Source organism: Cinclus cinclus, chromosome 2 (assembly GCF_963662255.1).
Source record: "Cinclus cinclus chromosome 2, bCinCin1.1, whole genome shotgun sequence".
Classification (NCBI taxonomy): domain Eukaryota; kingdom Metazoa; phylum Chordata; class Aves; order Passeriformes; family Cinclidae; genus Cinclus; species Cinclus cinclus.
Window position 1 is genome coordinate 36268217 of NC_085047.1, and position 22431 is coordinate 36290647.

General features: G+C 36.8%; 1 protein-coding gene across 8 annotated transcripts in view; it reads left to right on the forward strand.

Annotated features, from left to right (window-relative positions):
• Window positions 1-22431, forward strand: part of DLG2 (discs large MAGUK scaffold protein 2) — a 966698-nt gene that overhangs the window by 703124 nt on the left and 241143 nt on the right. For 6 of the 8 annotated variants that reach the window (XM_062487504.1, XM_062487509.1, XM_062487512.1 and 3 more), the window contains 2 exons: window positions 115-256; window positions 15131-15286. In XM_062487504.1, coding sequence (XP_062343488.1) covers window positions 115-256; window positions 15131-15286 — 298 coding nt within the window. The remainder of the gene's footprint in view (window positions 1-114; window positions 257-15130; window positions 15287-22431) is intronic. The other 2 variants (XM_062487510.1, XM_062487511.1) reach the window with 1 other exon arrangement.

The window sequence follows — 22431 nt, forward strand, 5'->3', positions numbered from 1 at the left end:
TCTTATTTACAGCACTGAACATGTTCTTGGTACTGAAAGCAAAAAAATTATGTTCTTGTGACATCTAATGAAACATGAAAGTTGCTGACTAGAAATATTCATTTTTATCATCAGCTTATTCTCCACCAATTGAAAATCATATACTCTCTTCTGGAAACAATGGCACTTTAGAGTACAAGGCATCCCTGGCCCCTATCTCACCAGGAAGATACTCACCTATTCCAAAGCACATGCTTGTGGAGGACGACTACACCAGGTCAGATGCTTCTCTTTATTTGTTGCCTTTCATGCAATTGTAAATAACGTAAGTTAAGCATTCAGTGTATCTCAAATAGATTACATCATACTGTACATTTCTATTCAGACCTTTTTTTTTTAATAATCCCCAAAGAATTGTGACTACTGTCTGGAAGTGCAGCAACAGAATTGTATCTGTGTAGTTAACTACAAGGTAGAAGAGACACATAGGAAAATGCTGGGAGGGTTCTTTTATGCCTTGTTTTAGATGAACACTGAATGTCACTGATGAGACAGTGTGTATTTATCTTTTTGTTTGAAGAGCACTACCATTCACCTAGAAGACAGAAGTTTTTCAGTTTGGAAAATGAGCCCTCATTATAATGTCTAATGCCAAGGAAAATTAGAATTTATTTTTTTTTTTTTTGTGCTAGGAGGGGGCTGTTCTGATCCTCTAACCTGACTTGCTGTGTCTTACAAGTCAAAGAATCTCACGCACTTATGTATTCATCAGCTTTATAACCCACTAATTTGCATTTCATTTTTCCTGTTGCATGGGATTACTATCTCAGGCAGCTTAACTTGTTGGCTCAGACAGATTCAGAGTAACTAATCATGATACACTGTTTAATCGGGACATAAATGTGTGGAAACCACACCTTTCTTCCCCGTCTTCGTTAAAAGAGTTTCTTCTGTTTTGATTGAGAATGCAAAGCTGAAATTGATTTTCTTTAACTTATGAGACATTCAATTAGGATGGATTTTATCTGAATGGTTCCAAAAAGTTGAATTTTTAATTAATAGTTAAAACATTGGTTTCATTAAATCTGCAGCAACGTTTTTACCTGATCTAATAATGTTCTCATAATTTCTGGAATACCCATGTATAGGGAGAATACCAATACTAAAATATCTGGGTTGCAATGATGAAGGCTTTTTCAATAAGCTCGTAGGGCTAAAATGGCTTCTTCTATAATGAGGTGTCAGCACCACTATTGCTGAGAAAGAGTTAGAAAAGTTTAAAAAACAACAAACAAATTGCAGCCTTAAAAGTAAATAACAGCTAAGGACATCACAAAGTCACAGAAAGTGAAGGGATTAATTCAAAAAAGGGAGATAAGCCCTCCTGGCAATGAAAAGACCATTTAAACAGTTAGAAGGTTTGTAAGGTGACAAAGAAGTATTGTTAGTCCTTTTTCTTTGTGTTCATGTAGCTGATTTTAACTTTCTAGTTACTTCTGAAAAAAAAAAAAAGAGAGAGAAAAGAAAAAAATAGTCATAGAAGGGACGGCAGTGTCACTCTTAGCCCAGTAGTTTAGCAGATATCCAGTAGAAAGCCTACAAAGAGCCATGCAGGATATGTATTGAAATTAATTAGGATGTCCTTTTGACCTTTTTTTTTTTTTTTAGGAAGAAAGATGCATTCCTATGCTGATATTTTTAGAATGTTTTTAAACAAGCTAGTTGTGCTGTTTAGCTTCTGAGAGAAAAATGAAATACTTGGAGTTTGTTTCTTGTCTGAGGTATTCACACCAATATCCATTTTGTATAATTTGGAAGGAAAAGAATGAATGCCCAGAGAAGCTCTGTATATTCTGTGAAATACTCCATTCCTGTGTTCTTTTTCCTATCTGGATTTCCAGATTAATGTATAGCCTAATGAAGGTCTGATATACAGTCTTCATGTGGCATTGGCACAATCAAAAGGAGCTGCTGACTCTACGAGCATTACCTTCTGTGACAGGCGTGTGGCACCAACAGAAATAAGGGTGTCAAGTGATGGGAGCAGACTCTGAATGCCACAGCACAAAACAGATGGAAATCTCATATTTCTGAACAAGTGCTAACTCTGACCTATTGAAAAGGAGGAGGCTATTATGACCTTCATTTTACTAGTGATAGTAGTCAATATGATACATCAGGAAACAAAAGCACAAAGAGAAAATGAACACAGTCATAAGACAAATTACTCTTCTTGAATATCTTTCGTCACTGGACATGCACATACATCTGAAAGTCACCCAAGCAAGAGCCAAAGACCAGTTTTGTTCTCTGACTACAATGACTAAGAAGCTCTGACCTTAAAAACCAAGCCATTTAACCCTTAAATGCTGCTGAGATTTTTTTTTTTTGTCCAAGTGTCTCATTACTGCCTATTGATTCAAGTGGAACTACTGAAATGCAGCAGTTAATTCTCACAGTCATTTTCACACCTATAAACTCAGAATAGTGAATGCATTCTTTCTGTTCAAGGCCATAGGATTTGATGATGAGTCTGCCATTAAAGTAAGAAGACATTTGGGAAGTCTTTGTTGCTGACCAATTCAGTAAATCTTTTGGGAATTCAATTATCATATTGATAACATTAGTGATACCTATAGATGCCTTGCCTTGATTGCAGCATTTACAATTAGGTTTTCTCACATAATGTTTTATAATTAAGATGTTAGCCAACTACTACAATGCTGTCCATTAAGACTACCTGGTCCTTGCTGTAATAGGTTTACAGGGCTAATTTACATTGTGCTCACATAAAGAAATTTATTACTCATGCAGTCTTGCAACACTTTTGGCAGATTTTCATTTGTGCCAGCTAAAAATATTTGAAACAATAACTTTTCCACTAAAAAAGGTAGTTTTGGAATTCTCTGTACAAGAGATTTGAGTGAGGCAGATTACAAGCTTTCCTTTAACTTACTTGTGATAATGAAACTATCAGTAAAGCTTAAGAAGTTGAACATTCAACTCAATTTGCCCACCTCCTCCTGCTGGTTTTGTATTTTTTGTTTGTTCATTCCAGTTCTAAGGGGTTTTTTGTATGTTTTTTTTTACCTAAATAAATTTTTTTCCTAACAAAAATAAGTGTTTCAACTGATAAAAAGCTGTATTTTTTGGTGTCTGATATTGAATCTGTGCCTGAAAAGAATTCAGTTTCGTCTATATAAAAATAGCCTAATCTGAGCACAAGGGATAGAAAAGTAACAAATCATCTTCAGCCATAAATTTTAATGAAGCTGAATGTTGTATCTTAATTACTCTGTGTACTGTTGTTACAAAATACTGTCAGTGATGGGCATATTTTACTTCTTGATTTTTCCAGATTTACTTTAAATTTATTTAGAATGGAAACTTTGGCTTCCTCTATTTTTTACAGCAATTATCACTTTTTAAATTAAATAAAATAACACAAGTTCAGGTTAGTAGAATGTGGGATCAAAAGCAGATAAAAACTATGTATCAATTCCAACAGTGCACATGGCAAGTAAGACCCTGCTTGTTTTAGTTCCTAGTAAGATTAAATTGTTGTGCAGGCAGTGAAGGGGTTTCATTGATTGTACTCCTGACCAGTCCTTGATACTGCTAGAGGGTATAAACAGGATTTGTGGCTAAGGTGGTGATAAATAACAGCTGGGATCAGAGTGACCATGAGTTGGCTTAGTTCTTGATTCAAAGGAAGTACGGAAAGATAGTCAGCAAGTTATAACTGTTAAGATTTCAGAATAGCAGACTTCAGCCTTTTTGGAGAGTTGCTTAGCAAAATCTCTTGGCGTACTGCCACAGAAGGGCCCATGAAAGATGGATGGTTTCTAAATAAAACTTACTGGGAACTCAGGAGGAACCATCTTGTTGAGCAGGAAGGAGGGGGACTCAGCAGAAAGCGTTCATGGCTGAGCAAAGAGCTTTCTGATGACCTAAAATGCAACATATAGACAGGCGTTGCTTGTCTGCTTAGTGTCAAAATTAGAAAGTTGATTGATTTGAGCCAAGACTTATCCTCAAGGGTCATAAAGGAAAACAAAAGTGATTCTGCAGATGTGTGATACTTTAAAAAATGAGGGTGAAATTTGAGGAAGGAAAAAGGTGATTAATAGAAGTCAATGCAGTGACAGATAATATAGAAAAAGCTGAAGTACTCAACAACTCATTTCCAGGCACTTAAGGGCCCAAAAGGTAATTGGAATAGATTGACTAAAAGCAGTTTGTGTGCTTGTCCAGACTGGTTGACTTTCCTGATGAAATTTCTAACTGCTTGGATGTTGAGAGAGGAGTGGCTGCCCTTCACCAAGCAGTGGCACAGCACAGGTGCTGCCTTGAGCTGGAATGCCTCTTTGCTGACGGAAAACACGGCTGACTACAAAGTCATCCCTGACCTGTGTCATAACTCCCACTAATGTGCATCTGGGATCTGCTGTGGGGCACATGATAACTCCCTTTCTCCACTAGTTGTCATGGGGAGTGGCTGCAAAGCTATTTCTCACACCTCTTCTGTGGGCAGGAAAAGCTGTAACATGGGCAGCACCCTTTAAAACTCTTCCAACAGCCTCTCATCCAAACACGAGGAAGTGTTGGATGAACGTGTACAGCTAATCAGAAAGAAAATATGGTTTGGAATGGTTTGAAAACCTTGTGTGTAGCCTTTAGGGTTTCTCCTGGATTGTGTACTGTATTACCTTGCTAGTTAGCCTTCTCCCACCACGGCTATGCTCATTTGCACTCAGTGGTGTTGGTAAAGCTTCAGACCTAGTCTCCTACAGCATGCTTTGAAAGTTGAGAAAGAGTAGACTAAAAGAAGGCACTGAGTTGGGAACTGACTTAACCAGTAGGCTCAAAGGGTGATGATCAGCACTTGGAATGTGTCAGTTGGTCAGTGATGAGCACAGGAGCTCGGGATACCAAGGGCATCAGTGAATATCTTCATCAATGACCTAGATCATGACACACAGTGCACCCTCAGCAAATTTCAAGTGCATAATAAATTGAGAGGGAGTGGTTAACATGACAAACAGTAGAGCTGCATTCTAAAGGGCTCTTGATATACTTGAGGACTTGGCTAGCAGAAACCTCATAAAGTTCAGTAAGAAGTCTGCATCTCAGGTGGAAGAGCAGCACACAGTTGTGCAGGCCATGAACATATGAATTACAGCTTCACTAAAAATGTCCTGGATGTTACTGCAGACACCAAGCTGAACATGGACCCAGATGTGTACTCTCACTACTAGTCAGGTAATCTGCATACCAGGCTATCTTTGGAGCAGCATAGCCAGCAGAAAAATACTCTGGCCAGTTCCCATTCTTTGACTTCAGGAGGGTTGTGGAGAGGGTCCAACATATTCTGAGAGCACTAAATCACATGGAGGTTGGAGGGGTGTTGAGGGAGCTGGGGCTTGTTTAGTGTTGTGAAGAAGAGATTAAGGGGCAATCTAAGAGCACCCTATACTGAGTATAAACTCGGTAGCAAAGATGATTAAACCAAACTCCTCTGAGTAGAAAAGCACCAGTGCCAAAAGGCATTGTTTTTGGATGTTCTGATTTCAATTTGAGAAGAAATTAAAACACGAGATAGATAGAATAGTGTTGGAGTAGTGCTTGCTATGAAGGGTGTGAAATATTCACTCTTTGAGATTTTTAAGAATTGGGTAGATAAAATCTAGTGTTGTCAAAATAGTCCTGATTCAAGCACAAGATTGGATTAATTGAACTGTAGAGATGCATTCCAACCAAATTTTATATGGTAATAGTAAGAATTTTTTTTTTTCATTTTCATAGTTTTGTGGAACATGTGTTACTAGTATAGTAGAGAGAGATGTTACAGTTTTCTATTTAGCATATTTCTGCCTTCCTATTTTCAGAAATATTAAAATTATATCCTAAAAATCTTGTAGCTTTTAAGAAAAGTTCCATAAAAAGAAGTTACCATCTTAACTTTTTACTTCCTTTTTAGCTTCATATAATGGTAACATCAAACTTCTGTGCTTCAGCTGATAAAAATTCACTTTAACATTTAACTCTGGCTAGATATTAAAGATTCATGGATAAAAAAGCTGAGTTATCTGTTTTGCTGTGTAAAGCATGTTTGATTTTTTTACATGCGTTTTTGCAAAATAGCATTTTCTGGATGCGGAAGAGGTGCTGGGAATTGGATGGGAGAGAAAAGAGAACCATTAAGTTGAAGTCTCAGGGGATTTTTTTTTTCCCCCTGTATTGAAAGTAGTATTCCTCAACTATTTCTTGTTTACTTATTTAAACCTCCTAGTTGAGTTGACGATGTTTTATGGAAGCACTTTCAAGTTTCTGTTGACACATAGAATTGACCTAGTATTAAACCATTGCAACAAATATTACAGTTTTTGTGTTATGAAATTATCATTAACAGTATTCTGATGATGGTTTTAGGAAGAAAAACAATACAATAAAAGAACTGCAGCTTTTAACAATGAGTTTTGAAAACTGCTCCTTTGGGATCTTTAGAGTTGACTTAGGTCACAATATATTCTGCATGTTTCAGAAGTGTCCGTTTGCTGAAAGGGGTCAGCAGCTTTTCCTGTCAGTCTTTGTGTGGCAACAGTTTACAATCATGTTTCATAGACCAGGACTTTGACTGCTTAGGTAGAACTTTCCAATGAATTTTGCATCGCATTTAGTGTTACCATACATGTGATAAGTAAGAGACATAGAATCCGACTGACAGAACTATAGGAACACGTGTAATTGTGAGCTCACAACAGTCACCGTGCCTAACCCAAACTCAGCATATTATCTACCCTAAAGAGAATAAACCATATGTAGTAGTATGGAAAGACTGATGATGTCTTTTATTTATTCCTCTTACTGAATAACTAGTAAATTTGGCAGATTAGATGTTCAGATGAGTATTTTCATGCTTAGCTTTTGCCTGGGGCAGAATTTTTTATCTAGATATAGCAAAGGTTTTGATAGCTTTTCTTTAAAATTTAGTATAAAATATATCTATTGTTACTAAAGTCATTTTAATTAACCAGCATTATTATTAAATTAAATTGCATTTATTTTTAACCATACCAGTATGATGATTTAAAGGATAGAGGGATAATTAATTCCTTAGTTTATGTTCTATTCTATTCTCTGTTAGAAATTGCTGTGCTATATTTTAAATACCATCATATTCCATACATAGGTTCAGAGTGTTGTTATTGAAGCTGATGAAACTGAATCCAAACAGTACTTCTAATGCATTTATGAAAAGCTATGTAAAAGCCAACAAATGTAAGTCTTTGGGAAAACTGCAGTTCTTTTATCCTCCAAAACCTGTTTGATGTTTTTTGCAGTAGAACTCTTTCAGATTCTGTACTCACACTGCAATATATCAAAGCTTCTCACAATTTTGTCATGCTGATTAGATTAACTAGCCTGCATGATTGAGCACAGCACTAAATTGCCAAATCTAGTTTTCCTCTCTACTTATTTCTTCCATCCCTTTCTGACACAGGAACATAGTCAGCAGGGATTCTGTTCTGTGCTATGAATGCCCAGTCCTGTCATATTTTACTATTGAAGAGACTGGAGGAATAAAGGAATTGTGTTTAGCAAGGGATAAAGGTGAGAATGGGTGTGAAAATGAAAGAGAACTTGTCACTAGTATGTGAGAATGGAAATCCCAAGAAGGGAAGACTGGTATTTAATCAGGTAAGAAAACTTGGATTTGGAAGTGGAATTCAGGACAAGACAGGACATAATAGAAAAATATGTGAGGAAACATGAAGAAGCAGTGGATTAGGGCAGCAGTGGGGAAGGCATTTCAGGTTACTGAACCAGCAAATCCCTCAGAGAGTGGCACATGAGGTTTGGGATGATCAATAGTTGCACAAGTACACTAGCCAAGGAACAGAGATACAGAGCAGGTAGGAAAAGCTGCTGATAAGACACTGGCAGGATCAGGTTTAGCCACCTCCCTTCAGAAAAGTGGAGAAGCAGCCAAGGTTTCTGGTGCGTGCATGATGTAGGTGTGATCCCACCAGGCAGTCTGTCATGTTTGTTCATTGTGTGTCTGTCTGTCTGGAGGATGCCAGCCTGCTGCAGTGACAGGTTACTCTCTGTCTCTCACAAGCAGGGATCTCGTTAAGATGGTTACTTGTTAAGCTGGCAACATATTGAATCCAATATGGTATCCCAGAATATAATTTCTGTTTGGTTTAGTGTTTGATCAATCTAAGAAATTATGTTTTTTGAAAAAAGTTAATTAAAAGAAGACTATTCAAGTTGCACATGAAATGTTCAGTTAAAGGGGGAAAAAAAAGTTTATCTACATAACCTTAAACTGGACCCCTGGTAAAATGCATTCCTTAGATTGAAGCTTGAAATTGCTAACCTGAAAATCAGTTGTTTAATATTTTTTCTAACTAAAACACATATTTAATCTTAAACTAATTGTTAAATGTTATAGATGCATAATTGTCTGCCTAGAGTAAGATTTCATTTTGTTATCCAAATTTATTTTAAGTATAATAAGTCTTGGCTTGGGAGAATAATTTATGTTAAAGTAAAAATGTAGTCATTATCAAGTCACAGATAATCTCTTACTCCTGAGTTATCCTTGCATATTTAAATAGGCCTGTCAGAGATCCCCAAGTAATAGGATTTGACTATTTCTAATACAATCACTGGCAGCTACTTAGTAGTTAACACTTACAAAAAAACTAATAAAACTAATCAAATTTTGGAATACACTTTAGTGCTTGTATGGAGATTTTTGAAATGAGACAGTAGGATTGGCAGTGATAGGGCACACGGAAATGGTAAGTAGCCTTCAATAATGCAGAGAGGAAAGGATAACCTGAAGCACATACAAAATAAAACATGGACATGGACCTTTCATGCAGCTCTTGCCATATGAAAAAAACACCTTGGGGTGACTGTGGTTAGTTCTGTGACGTTGTCAGCTTAGTACTCAGGAACAATCAAGAAGAAATTAAGAATGAAAATAGGAGCTGATAGGAAAGGACAAGACTGCAAAATATAATGGTTTTCTCTGTGAATCTGTGGTGCATTCAAATCTTGAATCCTACATGGAGGCAACTGAAAATAAAACCTCAGAAGAGGGTGACAGGGATGAGCAGGGGTGTAGCATGATTTCCAGGGAAAGATAAATAACAACTCCAATATAGAAAAAAGGTATCAAAGAGAGACAGAACAGAGAACTGCAAAGGTACCCATAACACATAGGAGGCAATGGGCAAGGGCTATTACCACTTCCTTACAACTCAGATACAGGGAGTTTACAATGCATTGCCAAATTTAAAATAAGGCAAATAGAAGGCTTTCTTAAATGTCACAATGTGAAACCAAGTAACAGGCTTAGAGTACACAAAGGTAGAGCTTTTTGGGTATGTCATGATCAGTTGATGGGACTCAGTGCCACAGAGGGTTGTGAAGCCCAAAAGTATAAAAGTATTCAAATATGGATGAGAATAAGTGCTGATTCATGCTGGACAGTCCTACTGACTACAGCCTTCTTGGATTTAATTTCTGGTCTGTGTGGTCCTTGCTGATTTTCAGCAGATGATCAGGGAAGTTTCTTTCTTTGCTGGTGCCTGTTTCCTAAAGAGTCCCTGTGGGGGACTTGGGCCTTTGGTCTGAGGGTCTCTCTATTCCTGTGTGAAACAACCTTCTTTTCCATTACAGCTACAGAAAATTATTACTGATTTTTTTTTTTTAATTAAGCAGTCATTTCCTAATTCCTAGTGGTTAAGAATAATGAGTGTAGAATTGGGTGGAGAATATTAAAAGTTCTAAATTATACTTATGCCTTCCTGTTGGCTGTTTTGTTTGAAAACTCAATTAAAATGTTCAAATAGTATTGTTAAGAGGAACCAGTCAATCCTTAATCTTCATGACTGTGCTAAAAAAGCATTTGTTTTGTAGTTCAAGAAGCCTTTAAGGCATATGCAAACAGTTAATAACAGAATAGCTGTGAAATTATTAATTTTAGGGTTTCCAGAAAGAATGAAAGTACTGCACTAAAGGTATTTTCCTCCAGCTCTTCATACTCCTCCTCTGTCTTTCATTTAGTTGAAATAAACATGTCATATGAGTCATTTGGTCCAATTTAAATTGCTAGTCACAACCTATAAAATAAATCAACTATCAGTTCCAATTACCCTTTTGAACAATAAGGTATGTGGTTTTCTTGGAAGGTTATGTGAAGAACAAGCTCAGTCAAAGGACATATATGTAAAAAAACTCACTGGTTATTAGAAGTGGAAGATTTTATTTGTATTAAATTGCCATTGATTATTGGTTTAATAGTGAAATACTTCTTATAAAGTTCTTTGTCTACTTTCCAGCAACATTACATTAGGAAAACTAATATGATGTTAGATGTCATTCTGGAACTTGGATACAATTAAAAATTGCTATTAAAAAAATTGTAAACTTTTAGCGTTGGGAGGTTTATTTTCTTTCAGCTTGAATTTATTTTCTCTCAGATTATTTCCTGGCTATAGATCTGCATGCTTATTATGCTGTGAGAGCTGAGCTGGTTTCTTTCCATATCATAAAAGGTTTTGAAATGTTTTAAAACCTGAAACTGTTGACATTTACTGTGCTGTGTGTTGGCAATTAATCCCTACCAACAGGATTCTGTAATTAAAAAAAAAAAAAGTTAATTTTAAATTGAGGACCCTGCGTGATGCTGAGGTGAGAATGGTTTTCAAAAATGTTCTTTTTTTGTAACTTCTGTTCCACAATTAAGTCAGCCTGAAACAACAAAACAGTGATGATCTAAACAAGGAATAATGAGGACTGCAAAAACAAGAAAGCTTTGCTTTACACAATCTGTTATGAAATAAATAAAACCAGTGTTGGATCAATTTTCTACCTCCCACTGTTACTGTTATCTTTTCCACCAATTAGTTCTACGTTTCTGTGAGAATTGTGCCTCACTGCTGTTATGTCTGTACTGAGTAACAATTCCAGCTATCAATTTTTTTATTTTCTATTTTCTTGCTGGAAGAGTGGCTCTCTGCTGTTCATGTTACCACTGAAAAGCTTACCTTTGGCATTAAGTGACTTGATTCTCAGTCCTGTGATTCTTCTGAATTGTCTACTGAGGCATGTTCAAGCCATGCTGTGCCGCTACTTACATTTTCTATTGCCTTCCCTTTACTATTATGTGCTTTATTCTCAGACTAATATAGTTGTTTCTGTCCATGCAGACCTAGCAGTCACTGCTCTTATTTGTCTCAAAGCTTTGTTTTTGGCTCACTGATAAAGGCAGAGAACTGTAATGACTGATTGTCAATAAATAAAGAGCTGAAAGGCAGAAGGGGAGCAGATCTGACTAAGAAGTTACAGCAGTAATTAGTTATTTTTCAGAGTAGATGCACATTACATAATTACTCTTTAAAAGAGATACTGCAATTATCAATGATGTATACGGTAATAGTCACACATTTGGCATTTTAAGGAAAATTTTTATATATAGGTACCAACAAAAATTAAGATAATGGACAAAAGAAATTCCATAATATAGTTTTGTTCTTCCTCCAAAAAAGTTTCAAAAACTGCTTAACATTTATTTTTAAATTAAACTTCTGAATCTATACCTGCTGCATCTGAAAGAGTTGCAGTTGTACATAAACTGCAGTGAATTAGTCCTTAAATAATATATCTCTAGCCTTTACACTTTTCTTAAAGCATTTTAAATGGCTTGCTACATGTTTTTAAATTCATTTGAAGCATTAGTGCATCATAAAGTAAGGCCTCGATGTTTATGTTCAGTCTGGCTCTTAATTATTTTTGCATGAAAAGTTGAGGTGACCTTGGCTGTATTTTTTCATAATGGCACATTAAAAACTCTTTCTAAATAGCATTCTCATTATCCCATGCTTTGAGACAGGACAATCTGTCTCTGTCATAGCACTGAAAAAGATGTGTGAGACAGGATTTATCAGGTGGGCTGATCCCTTTGGAGAGAAGTTCTTTCTTCTTTCTGTGAGAAGAAATATAAATGACACGAGAAAATGCTGCATTAGAATATTATTTCATAAAGCTGAGTGGTCTTCATAATCTTTTTTTTAAATAGGGTATTGTTTTCTTAGTCGTAGGTGGCTGCTATTGTAGTTAAGTCCTAGTTTGCCATAGAGAAGGTGAAGAATGAGGAGGGTATTTGAAGACATGCTGTTGCAGCAAATATCTCATATTACTTCTTGTGATTAATGGCGTACATGGAATATAGTTTGTATGAGCAGGACAGTGATCAGCCCCATATCATCTTAGTAATTACTATAGTTTATGTTTTTTATCCCAACTTTTAAATATTTTTACACTACTTAATTTGTATTTACTACACCAAATTGAGAGAGAAAATAAGATTATCTGGGACACTGAATGTTATGTAACACTTTTTATTTTTCAAATTATTGCTTTTCTGTGCCAATAAAATATGCAGTCATAGCCCAACTATGAAGCTGGCAGTTGTTAGCCCATGTATCTGAATCGGATAGAGGCATCTAAAGGACCAGTGCAGTCCATGCTCTCAACGATCTTGAAGGAAGTGACATCTGAAGGAAGTAGATGGCTGTGATGGTCTCAGACCATTTCATAGGCCTTATACAAAGTGCACTCGTAACTGGAATTAGCTGATATCCTAAATCCTCTTCTAACCAAAGAGTCTAAGTTTTAAAAGGATAAGAAGTGTAAATTCCATTTCTTAACCTTAAGACCTCTCTGTGCAGCTCAAATACGGAGGGTGTGATGTTAACGAGCTCACAATATCACTTATATAATATCAGTGAGTACAGGACTTTAAACGCAGACTTCTTCCATTTTCCTGTTATCTTACATCCCAGGAAGACTGAATGGAGCAAAAAATGTTTCAAAAATTATTTGAAACATATTAACATGTGCTAAATGTTTTAAAATTTTCTGGGCCTTGTAAGACAATTTGTTAGGACTCGGTGTTTATACTTGAAGTTCTAATTTGGTTCCAATATCTAGGTAGGTATTGAATGTTTAATTTCATTTTGCTTTTGGACACAGCTTGTCAATTAACAAATTCCTCATATCTACCCATCTCTGTGGCATGATTTGTGTCTCAGCATGAGATGGAATAGTCACTGACTGATGACTCGGTGTAGTTAGAGCATTCACAGTATATCCAAGGGGTAGCAACACTCTGATGTTGTCTACAACTCAGAGACAACAATTAATTTGAATATAGGATATAAACAGTTTTTTTATGGACTGGTTAGTGTTTTAAGCCATGGAAGAATCTACAGTTTTTATTCATCTTCCTGCACTGAGGCAATATTTCTTCAGTTTTCTTAGTAGGTATCATTTTTATTTGAAATTTATACTTGTTCTCTGGTATATTGCCTAAAAGCAAAAGTTGTTTCTAAGGGAATAAAAGGCAGTATTGGACAAAAGTGAAATAGAATAGTTTTTATCTGCATTTTTTTTTTAATTGAAAGCAACAATTGATTTAGTAAATAAATTATTAAATCCAGCCCTCTAAAACAAGTAGAATATACTGATAGAATATGATTGCTACCTTAAACATTTTTAAAGGGATTTTGCTAAGTGCTTGACACAATGCTTTATAAACAAATGAGTGACAGCTTTGCTATTTTGCTATTTGGTAATCTAAAATTGGTTTTTTAACTGTAAAGTTTTCCCTGGGAAATTCAGGCACAGAGAGTTCTCAAATCATGTGACAGATTGCTATGAATAATGTTATTAACATTGAGTAAGAGCAATTTTTAAGTAAAGCAGCTACTCCTTTTCCCCCAAAGGACAAACCCAGAAGCTAACAAAGGAAATTAGGTTCTCTGTATCTGCCAGCACATCCACGACTGTAATAAATTCTGATACCTGTGAAAGTCGCAGCAAAACCCACACCCATGTGAGGCATAGTGCAGCCAGAAGAACAAAAGTTCATTAACTTCTTGGCCTCTTGATATTTTCAGGCTCCTGAAATGAGATTTCCATCAGGCTAGCACTGTATGGCAGTGATGAAAGGCAGTGGCATACCCTACATCTTCTGGCAGAAGCATGGATATGATAGCAATTGACCCTTGGCACTCTTTAGAGCAGAAATGTCAGGAAACAATGAGTCAAGTTTCACAGTGCCAGTGGGCCCCAAAGTATGTCCTGGGGCCAAGGCAGGGAAGTTACAAGGTGGGAGATGCACTGTGGATGTGGTGTGGGTTTGTTTTGCTCACTGTTCGTCTCCGCGGATCCCTGGCTGGTTGGTACTAAAGGCTGCATTCCCTTCTCCCCTCTCCCCGACGGCTCCTGGCAGGGCTGTGGTAAGTATTGCCTCCCCGGGCAGATGGCTCTAGGCAGCAGGAGGGAAATTTGTGTTTTAAGATCTTACTCTTTGTATCTAACTTCACAGGCTGCCTTTTGCAAGTAGGAGAAGCATTGCAAGTGCGATTGCAGTAGCCTTGCAGTGAGGTTAACTGTTTCAGATGTGGTCTGCATAATCAGATTTTGAAGGCTGAATCTGGAAGGAGTGCAAAGAACTCACGAAACGCAACGAATTGCCTGCCAATGAGATTAATTGCTCACACAGTTTGTTACCATCAATGTCATTCTAGGATATGGGTCAATTTGACAACAGCTCTACTTACAAAGTCCCAGCTCACTGGGACGGGAGTGTGTTGTATTAACAAGCAATATGTACTTCATCTATATTGTAAATTAATGGGTATAAAATACTTTTTCAGGTAACAAATATTTTCTTCTATGCTGTACTCAAAATTAAGATCACAGAAAGCTGTGTAGATGTTAGATTTTTTTAAAAATAGAAAGATTATGGGGAAAATGCATCACTTTCTCAACTCCAGACATATGATATTACCAACTTCAGCTATAAGATATATTTCAGTGCCACACTTCCCGTTGGGGAGTTTTATGATTCAATTTGTGTATATCTTTATATGCAGCTACTTGAATGCCATGCTACTATCAAAATTTACCAATTCCTTTAATAGCACACATTACTTGTTGGGAAAGCCCCACTAAAAAGGTCTTGACAGATTTGCTGTGCATGCTTTTAAAATGAATGCTGTGTTTTCTCTATATTCTCAGCAACTAATATGCACCTGATCTTTTACTCTTGTCTCTGTATCACCAGGCCTCCTGAACCTGTTTACAGCACTGTGAACAAACTGTGTGATAAACCACCTTCTCCTAGGCACTATTCCCCTGTCGAGTGTGACAAAAGCTTCCTTCTTTCAGCTCCCTACCCCCACTACCACGTAGGCCTGCTCCCTGACTCTGAGATCACCAGGTACTGCATGCGCTTCTTCCTCACCTCCTTTGTTAGAGTGCATGAACATCACTGGATTTATCTCATTATTTGCATCTTCACAGTAGACCTTCTTTTTCTACAGCTTGTGCTTATTTTTAACCATTCTTTCACACCTGCACCACTGGGAGCTACATGCTACCTTGGTATATAATTTTGGTCATCCAAAATCCAGTGATGAACACAGGCAATGTTTCGATCCATTGGAATGGTGCTCTAAAATAGGGTACATAATATGTACCACATTTTGCAACTGAATTCAGTGTTTGTTTCTCTTTGAGTACGGAAAGTGACCAAGACTTCACTGAAAGCTGCAGTAATTTGTTTTGATTCAGTCACTTTATTCCTTTGTTGTGCTTACTTAGTTCACTGAGCATCTTTGGGTTTATAGGACAGCTGCCTAAGCCATTCAGAAGAAATAGAGCAAAAAATAATCACCTCCCTCACCAAATCATGGTTAAGAATGCATCTAAAATTTTGCATTCCCTAGGCTAGCTGTGCTCTGAGAGGACAGTTAGGAAAGCCTAAAATGATGAACATTTCCGTAACTGAAATAATGGGAGATCTTTCTGTAAAACATTGTCGGTGATTGCCTCCTGATAAATATTTAATGAAGGAAAGCAGAGTATTCAAAACCGTAGGCTGGTATAGCCCAGCCATTCTTCTATAGACTACAAGGAAGTAGTGAATCATTTGCAAACAATATTTGGAAGATAGAGGAAGAGTTATGCACAATTTTTCTGGAGTGCTTCCTTTGTTAGGAAAAACTCTATCATCTTTTATATTCTGGAATAAAAGAAAAATAATTGTGTTTGGAGCTTTGATCATAGACATTTTCTACAGAAAACATTTTTCAAATCAAAAAACAATGTTGCAAGAGAAGAGCAGAAGTGTGTAAGTGGAAAGTAAAATGGTAAATTAATGTAAGATACACTAACAGGAAAGAAACCCCAGGGATTAGGAAGGCAGCTGTGAAAGGCATTGCAATGCTCTGAAATAGAAAGCTCCATTAAAAAAGCAAGAAGACAAATACTTGCAAAGAATGTTACAGATGTGGAAAAACCATGCAGAAGATGTCAGTTTATTGGAATGAAAACTGTAGCTTTGAGAATTTGTAAAAAGATGCTTAATCAAAGTGTTTGAAGTGATTAGTCAAGGTGTCCAGCCCAGCGCAAGTTTGAGTGAAACACATTAATTAGTACAGTGTTTTATAAAGGTGTAAATATCTGCACAGAGCTGCCAGGCACTAACAGAGCTACCCACAATATTTTAATTTCTCTGCTAACGTTGTCTTAAATTGCATAAGTGGGCAAAAAGCAGTAAAATTACTCTGGTTCTTTAGGTAAAGTATAAATATGAGTAATTTGTCTGTGCATGGCAGTGCTTCTGAGGTTTTAGAATGAGGCAATGGAAGAGTTCATTATAGAAAGACTCTTATAATGGTCCCCTTAGAAAGAAAGGTTCCAACTTGAACTAGAAAGTTGGGTGAGTGGGTTCTATGGGTGTTGGGGCCATGGCGTTGAGTGCCTTGCTAACCACAGAGAAAGGTAATTTACTGTTAAATGTTTGATCTCTGTAGACATGCAGAGAGGTTGGGGGAAAAGATTATGTTAAGGCTGCTTCCTGCAACACATACTTGGAAGTCAGTAATCAGTACAGCTCTGGAGGGCTCATAAAACTAGGCCATTTTGGCACCTGAATGTGCAATTCTATACATTCTTTTGTTTTATGATTGATTGAATACTTAGTTATCAGATATTTGATGGCATGACATCAGGACTTGGAAAGCTGGGTGTTATTCTACTGAGTGTGAGTTAACAATTCTCTTTAAGAGCAAGGTTTCATTTATCTTCATGCTACTTTGATGTAATAATGAACTCTAGTCCCCGTATATTTAATCAGTTTGCATAAATCAGCAGTCCAACAAAAACTGCAAAAAGAACATGAAATATGAGAAGAGACACAACTCATGGTTAAATGTTCTGCGCTATACTCCTCTACATGCTGTTGCAGAGGCAACTGATTACTATAATTTGTACTTCCTTCACACTGTGAAATAACATTCAGATGGAAAATATGACAGTTTTCCATGTTCTCAATACTGTCATCTTTTCCACAGAACTCTGAATAGTTGAGTGTGGAGGAAGACATTTGAAATAATATTTCAGCAAATGCCGTTGGTGAGGAAAGTGACAGCTTTACAACGGATCATGATTCAATTTCCAAATGGAGTCAGTATTCACAGTTGGAGAACAGATTTTAGAAAAAGTACTGATCTCATTTTTATCCTAATGCAAGTGGCTGTTCTTGCAAGAGTATTTATTGTACAGAGCCTTAAATTTCCCAAAGGGAATGTGCTTCAGGGCTGTATTGTGTTGAAAATTTTGAAGAATTAATCCAGGAAAAGACCCTGGTTTAAATCCACAGCTGTGATACCACCATCTCTATTAGAAGTCATACTAAAAAATACCTTCCAAATACTGACCAGGTATTTTGAAAGGTCCCCCTCTATTCACCTGAATTTCTCAAAGCTCTTTTCCTCCGCATTAAACACTTCAGTGAGCTCCAGTCAGAAATACAAATGTATCTCTCTTCATGCAGACTTCCTAGAAAGAGTTCTGCATCAGCATTTGTGAGCCTCAAATTTGGGGAGGAAATGGCTGGGATTGTTTACTTGTTTTAGTAATTACAGTTATTGTTGTATCTCAGTGCTCCAGTATTGGGAATCTGCTGTTGCTCTACAAGAAATTTGGTTTGACAAATGACTCTTCCAGAGGAAGAGGAACATGATGCCATACTCTCCCAACTGAAATGTTTGTAAGGCAGCCAACGCCTTTCAAACTGCTGCTCCAAATAATTTGTCAGCTGCTCCTCAGATGATTGTTTTGTCAAGGCTCATTAACTTAATAGGCAGAGAATTCACAGGGCAAAGCTTTATTTGTCTATAATAAATTCAAGTTTATAACCCTTGCTTTTATGGTGGTCTGTCAAATCCTGCGAGATTTTGAGGTCTAGAACAATGTACTTCCATTTCAGGATGAGCATGATTAGTTTTTTAATTGAGTTATCGGTTCATATGAATTTATATTATGAAGGCCATGTCAATGTGCAACAGCTGAAAATCCATACCATTGAAGGCAGGAGTAGAGAGAGAATTTTGGAGTGGTAAGTTTTCCTTTGAGAACACCATGTGGGAATGGATGTGGAGTATTCATGTTCTGGCCCCTATCATTATTGACTGTTATGTCTACAAATAGAAGCTTATTGGCAGTGAAAGGAAACCACAGCTTATGGATATAACCCTTTTTCTACAAACATGAGACTTTATTTCAACACTGTAGCACAAAATGTTCCCAGGCTTTGCACTGAGAACTTCATTGCATTCAAGTCTACAAAGACACACTTGAAAAATGCTTTGGTTTTTCCCAGAACTCACTTCCTTGTTTTCACTGAAATCTTTCTGGCACTCTAGTTGCCAGTATACTTTTTGGTAAAGGGCTGCCCTGAAACTGTTGTTTCTTTTTTTATTTTTTGTTTTTACTCTATACATATTTGCTTTCTTTATAAGTCTCTGGTCACATGATTGCTTTTTTTTAATGAGTACATGTAGAGAAGGAACTAATGGTTTGGTTTCATTTCAAGATATTTGATGAATCAGATCAATGACAGCAGTTTTGAGAACCACCTTTCTTTGAGATGGGGATTAAGAAGAGAAGATAATGTTGGTATGAGGCTGTAGGGCAGAATATTGAAGAAAACTGTGCCATTTGCATCAGTATTCAAGGGTAACTGAGAATTGTGTAATTCTTAAGAGCCACAGGAATCAAAGTGTGCTGAAATGGGTGCAAGCATATGGGTAAGGAGACTGTAATTCCAAATTCTTAATGTAGTGTGATGCTGCTTCCAGTGCGTGGCTGAGTCCCCACAGCCTCCCAGTCTGCACGGAAGGGTCAGCACACTCCTGCAGCCAGCCTGGTGTTTGTCTGCCCTAAGCATTGCTGCCTGTGGTCCTCCCCTACAGTTTTAGGGATCTCTGCTATCCCTCCACAGGCCATGGAGGCCACTGATGAGATGCTGATCACTTTTCACAGACCCTGGGAGGAAGTTAAGGTAGCTGCACTCCAAGATGTGAATGGCGAGTCTGTCTGGTAGTCACTTTTTCATTACTAATATGTGCACAGCCTTTTCCTTCCCAGAAACCTGCTGGGAGCAAGCTTATTGTCAAAATGATGCATATAACTGTACTTGTGTGTGGCTGCCTTCCAGGGAGGCTCTTGTCATCTTTATTGAAATTCACACTGTACAGCAGTACTCATCGTCCCCTGTTCAATCCCATGTGTTTAATATGGGAATTATATCTCCCAAAACACATCGCACCATATTTTGTGTTTTTTGAAATGCCTGGAACCTAAAAATGGGACCTATTAAACAAATAGTAGAATAGCAATGATATTATGAAATTGAGTCCTCCATTTGGCCTACATAAACACAACCACTTTCCTTCAATTTAAAAATAACTTCTAAAAATAACTTATACTGTTTAGTTCTCTTTGTTTACCCTTTTTTTTTTTGTGGTTTTTATGTTTGTTTGGTTGGGTTTTTGTTTGACTTTTTTTGGTTGGTTGGTTTTTTTGAGTTTTTGGAGTTTTTTTGGTAGAAATTTCAAATACTAAAACAAAATGGGATAATAGTCCAGGTCAAATGAATGTAAATACTCAAATTTTAAAACAAGAATTAGAGCAGATTTGTGCTCCTTATTTTAACACCTTCAGATCAACTTCTGGACTGATCTGCATTTTACATAATCCAACCACAGACAGCAAGGTTATATATAATGAAGTACTACTAAAAACCATTGCTTGAAGACAGTGGAGGGAAATAAGTACACAATTCTTTCTGTGGATTTTTGAACATAAAAATAGGCACTACTGAGGTCCGGCTTATTCAGTGTCAATGAAAACAACCTTATAGTCACAAAAAAACCCCCATCTTTTGAAAATATAAGATACCTGGTTAAAATTATTCTTAGTGAAGTAGCTCCCTGAAAGCATAAGATGGCATTTTAAAAAGTGAATACTGTGGATTTTTGTTTTGTGAAGATATTTTTAAGGCATACTTACAAATTTAGGCATTCAGAGGCACAGAGCACATAGCAACCCCTAAGCAATTTGAGATTAAATTGGTCATCACAAGGGTTGGCTTGGGTGCTGATGTTCATACTGATGGGAATTGAAGCATCTTGTTGTTGATTCAGTGAGAATCAGCTATGTAGGTGCTGTAGCCTTCTTTCCTTGAACATCTTTAGCAATTCAAACACTTCTTTAACTCCTAGACCTCTCTAAAATTAAGCCTGGAGACCTTGACTCACCGGCAGGAGCACACATCACAGTGGGTGGCAGTATGCAGCCCAGATGCATACAGCTACATGCACATTATGCTTGACAGGGTTGTGCTGTTTCTGAAAACACCTTCAGCTCTGCAATATTTTATAGTTATAAAGGAAAACACAATCAGCATAAACTGTGTTGATTAACTGTCTACAACTTAAATGCAGTGTTCAATGTAGATTGTCCCTGCTTGTGAATCAGCCTCCTGAGGCCTCTAAATTATTTAAGGGTCTTTTGAAAATGATAGAAGTTAATTGTGTATTTTATTTATCACTTTCAATTAACAAATTAGAAAGTCTTAACTGGAACAGCTTCCTATAATTTCTGTTTAATCCTGACTGAAGTGTTCTCTTCAAGTAAATGATCCAGTCGTATAACTGTTAGGGTTAATGAAAGAAAAGTGATGCTGCCTTTCAATCTCAGCTCTCATGCTATTTTGCATGCGTGAATCTCTGACCCTAATAAGCGCAAACATTCCTATAAACTCACTTATGTGCTTTCATTTTTTTAATGAGGCATCTTCTATTTTGGACACTATTAATTAAAATTGCTAGGAAAATGCAACTTTCAAAAACTGAGAGATGCTTGCAGGAGAATCTTAACCTGTGAAGGCATAAAACCTCCATAGTTCAACTGCTTAATTATGTAAAGTTGCAGAAGTTGTTCAGGTTAAGATGCAGTGCTTCAGGTTAGAGCTGCTGGGTTTTATTTGCAGTTGTGCTGCTGGCTAATTTTCTTCAGTTGAGCACGTCACTTAATTCTATTTGCTTTGCTTTGTCAGTAAAATAATCTTCTCAGTTATATTAAGAACAATAACTATAATCGTTAAACAGACTAGAATAAAATTTTTAAAAGAGAAAATTTAAAGTATTTGTTCTGCTCTGTCATTTGGGAAATGTTTCATATTTTTTTAATATGGTTTGATTTTCAGAGATAATGTGCTTTCTTGTGCTACAGATCTCCTTTTGTTCACAGTCTGCGCCCATGAAAATTAAACTGTATATTTTTAGCTCATAAAATGGACAGAAATATTAATTCAGTTCAGTTAAGCAGCAGTATTTTCTCTACTATGTCTTTACAGAAGGAAAAAGAAAACAGTTCTCAGTAAGAAAACATCTTTAAATCACTAGTATTAAAATTTTCCTGCTGTTTTGATTGCAAGTAGAACTACAGAGAGACATCTGTGAACAAAGGAAAGATGTCTGCTTCCTTTCCATGTCTGTCAGCAAGTTCTGAGCCTCAGTCTCTAAGTAAGTCACAGAAAATGTTCCCAAAGTACCAAAGTCAGTTGGGATATATCAGGCTATTTTTAATGGTTTTGTGCCTAAGGTTTTTAGCCAGGGCATTCCACCACTGGGCATGGGGAGCTTGTGGTGTACCATGACCTTCCAAACTGAACCTGTGCCTGATGTCTGTCTCAGAGGCTGCCGTTCATTACTGATGCTGGCTACAGCCCTGAATACAAGGAAAATATGAAAACATCCAATGAAAACCCAGTCAGTTCCTAACCAAGTTCACACAACTTTCTTGTTTGAAATGGTCATATCTGTCAGATGTGTTATTGTTGTCAATATACATAAACAGACTCTCAAGCATCTCATTCAGCTCTCTGAAAATCACCTTGAAACAGTCCTTCCAAAATGACAGAGCTAAAACCCGAAACACAATATTCAAATTCTTCTGAATGTTGGGAGAAATTTAAACCCATATATTGGTTTCCTGTCTTTTTCAAATACATTC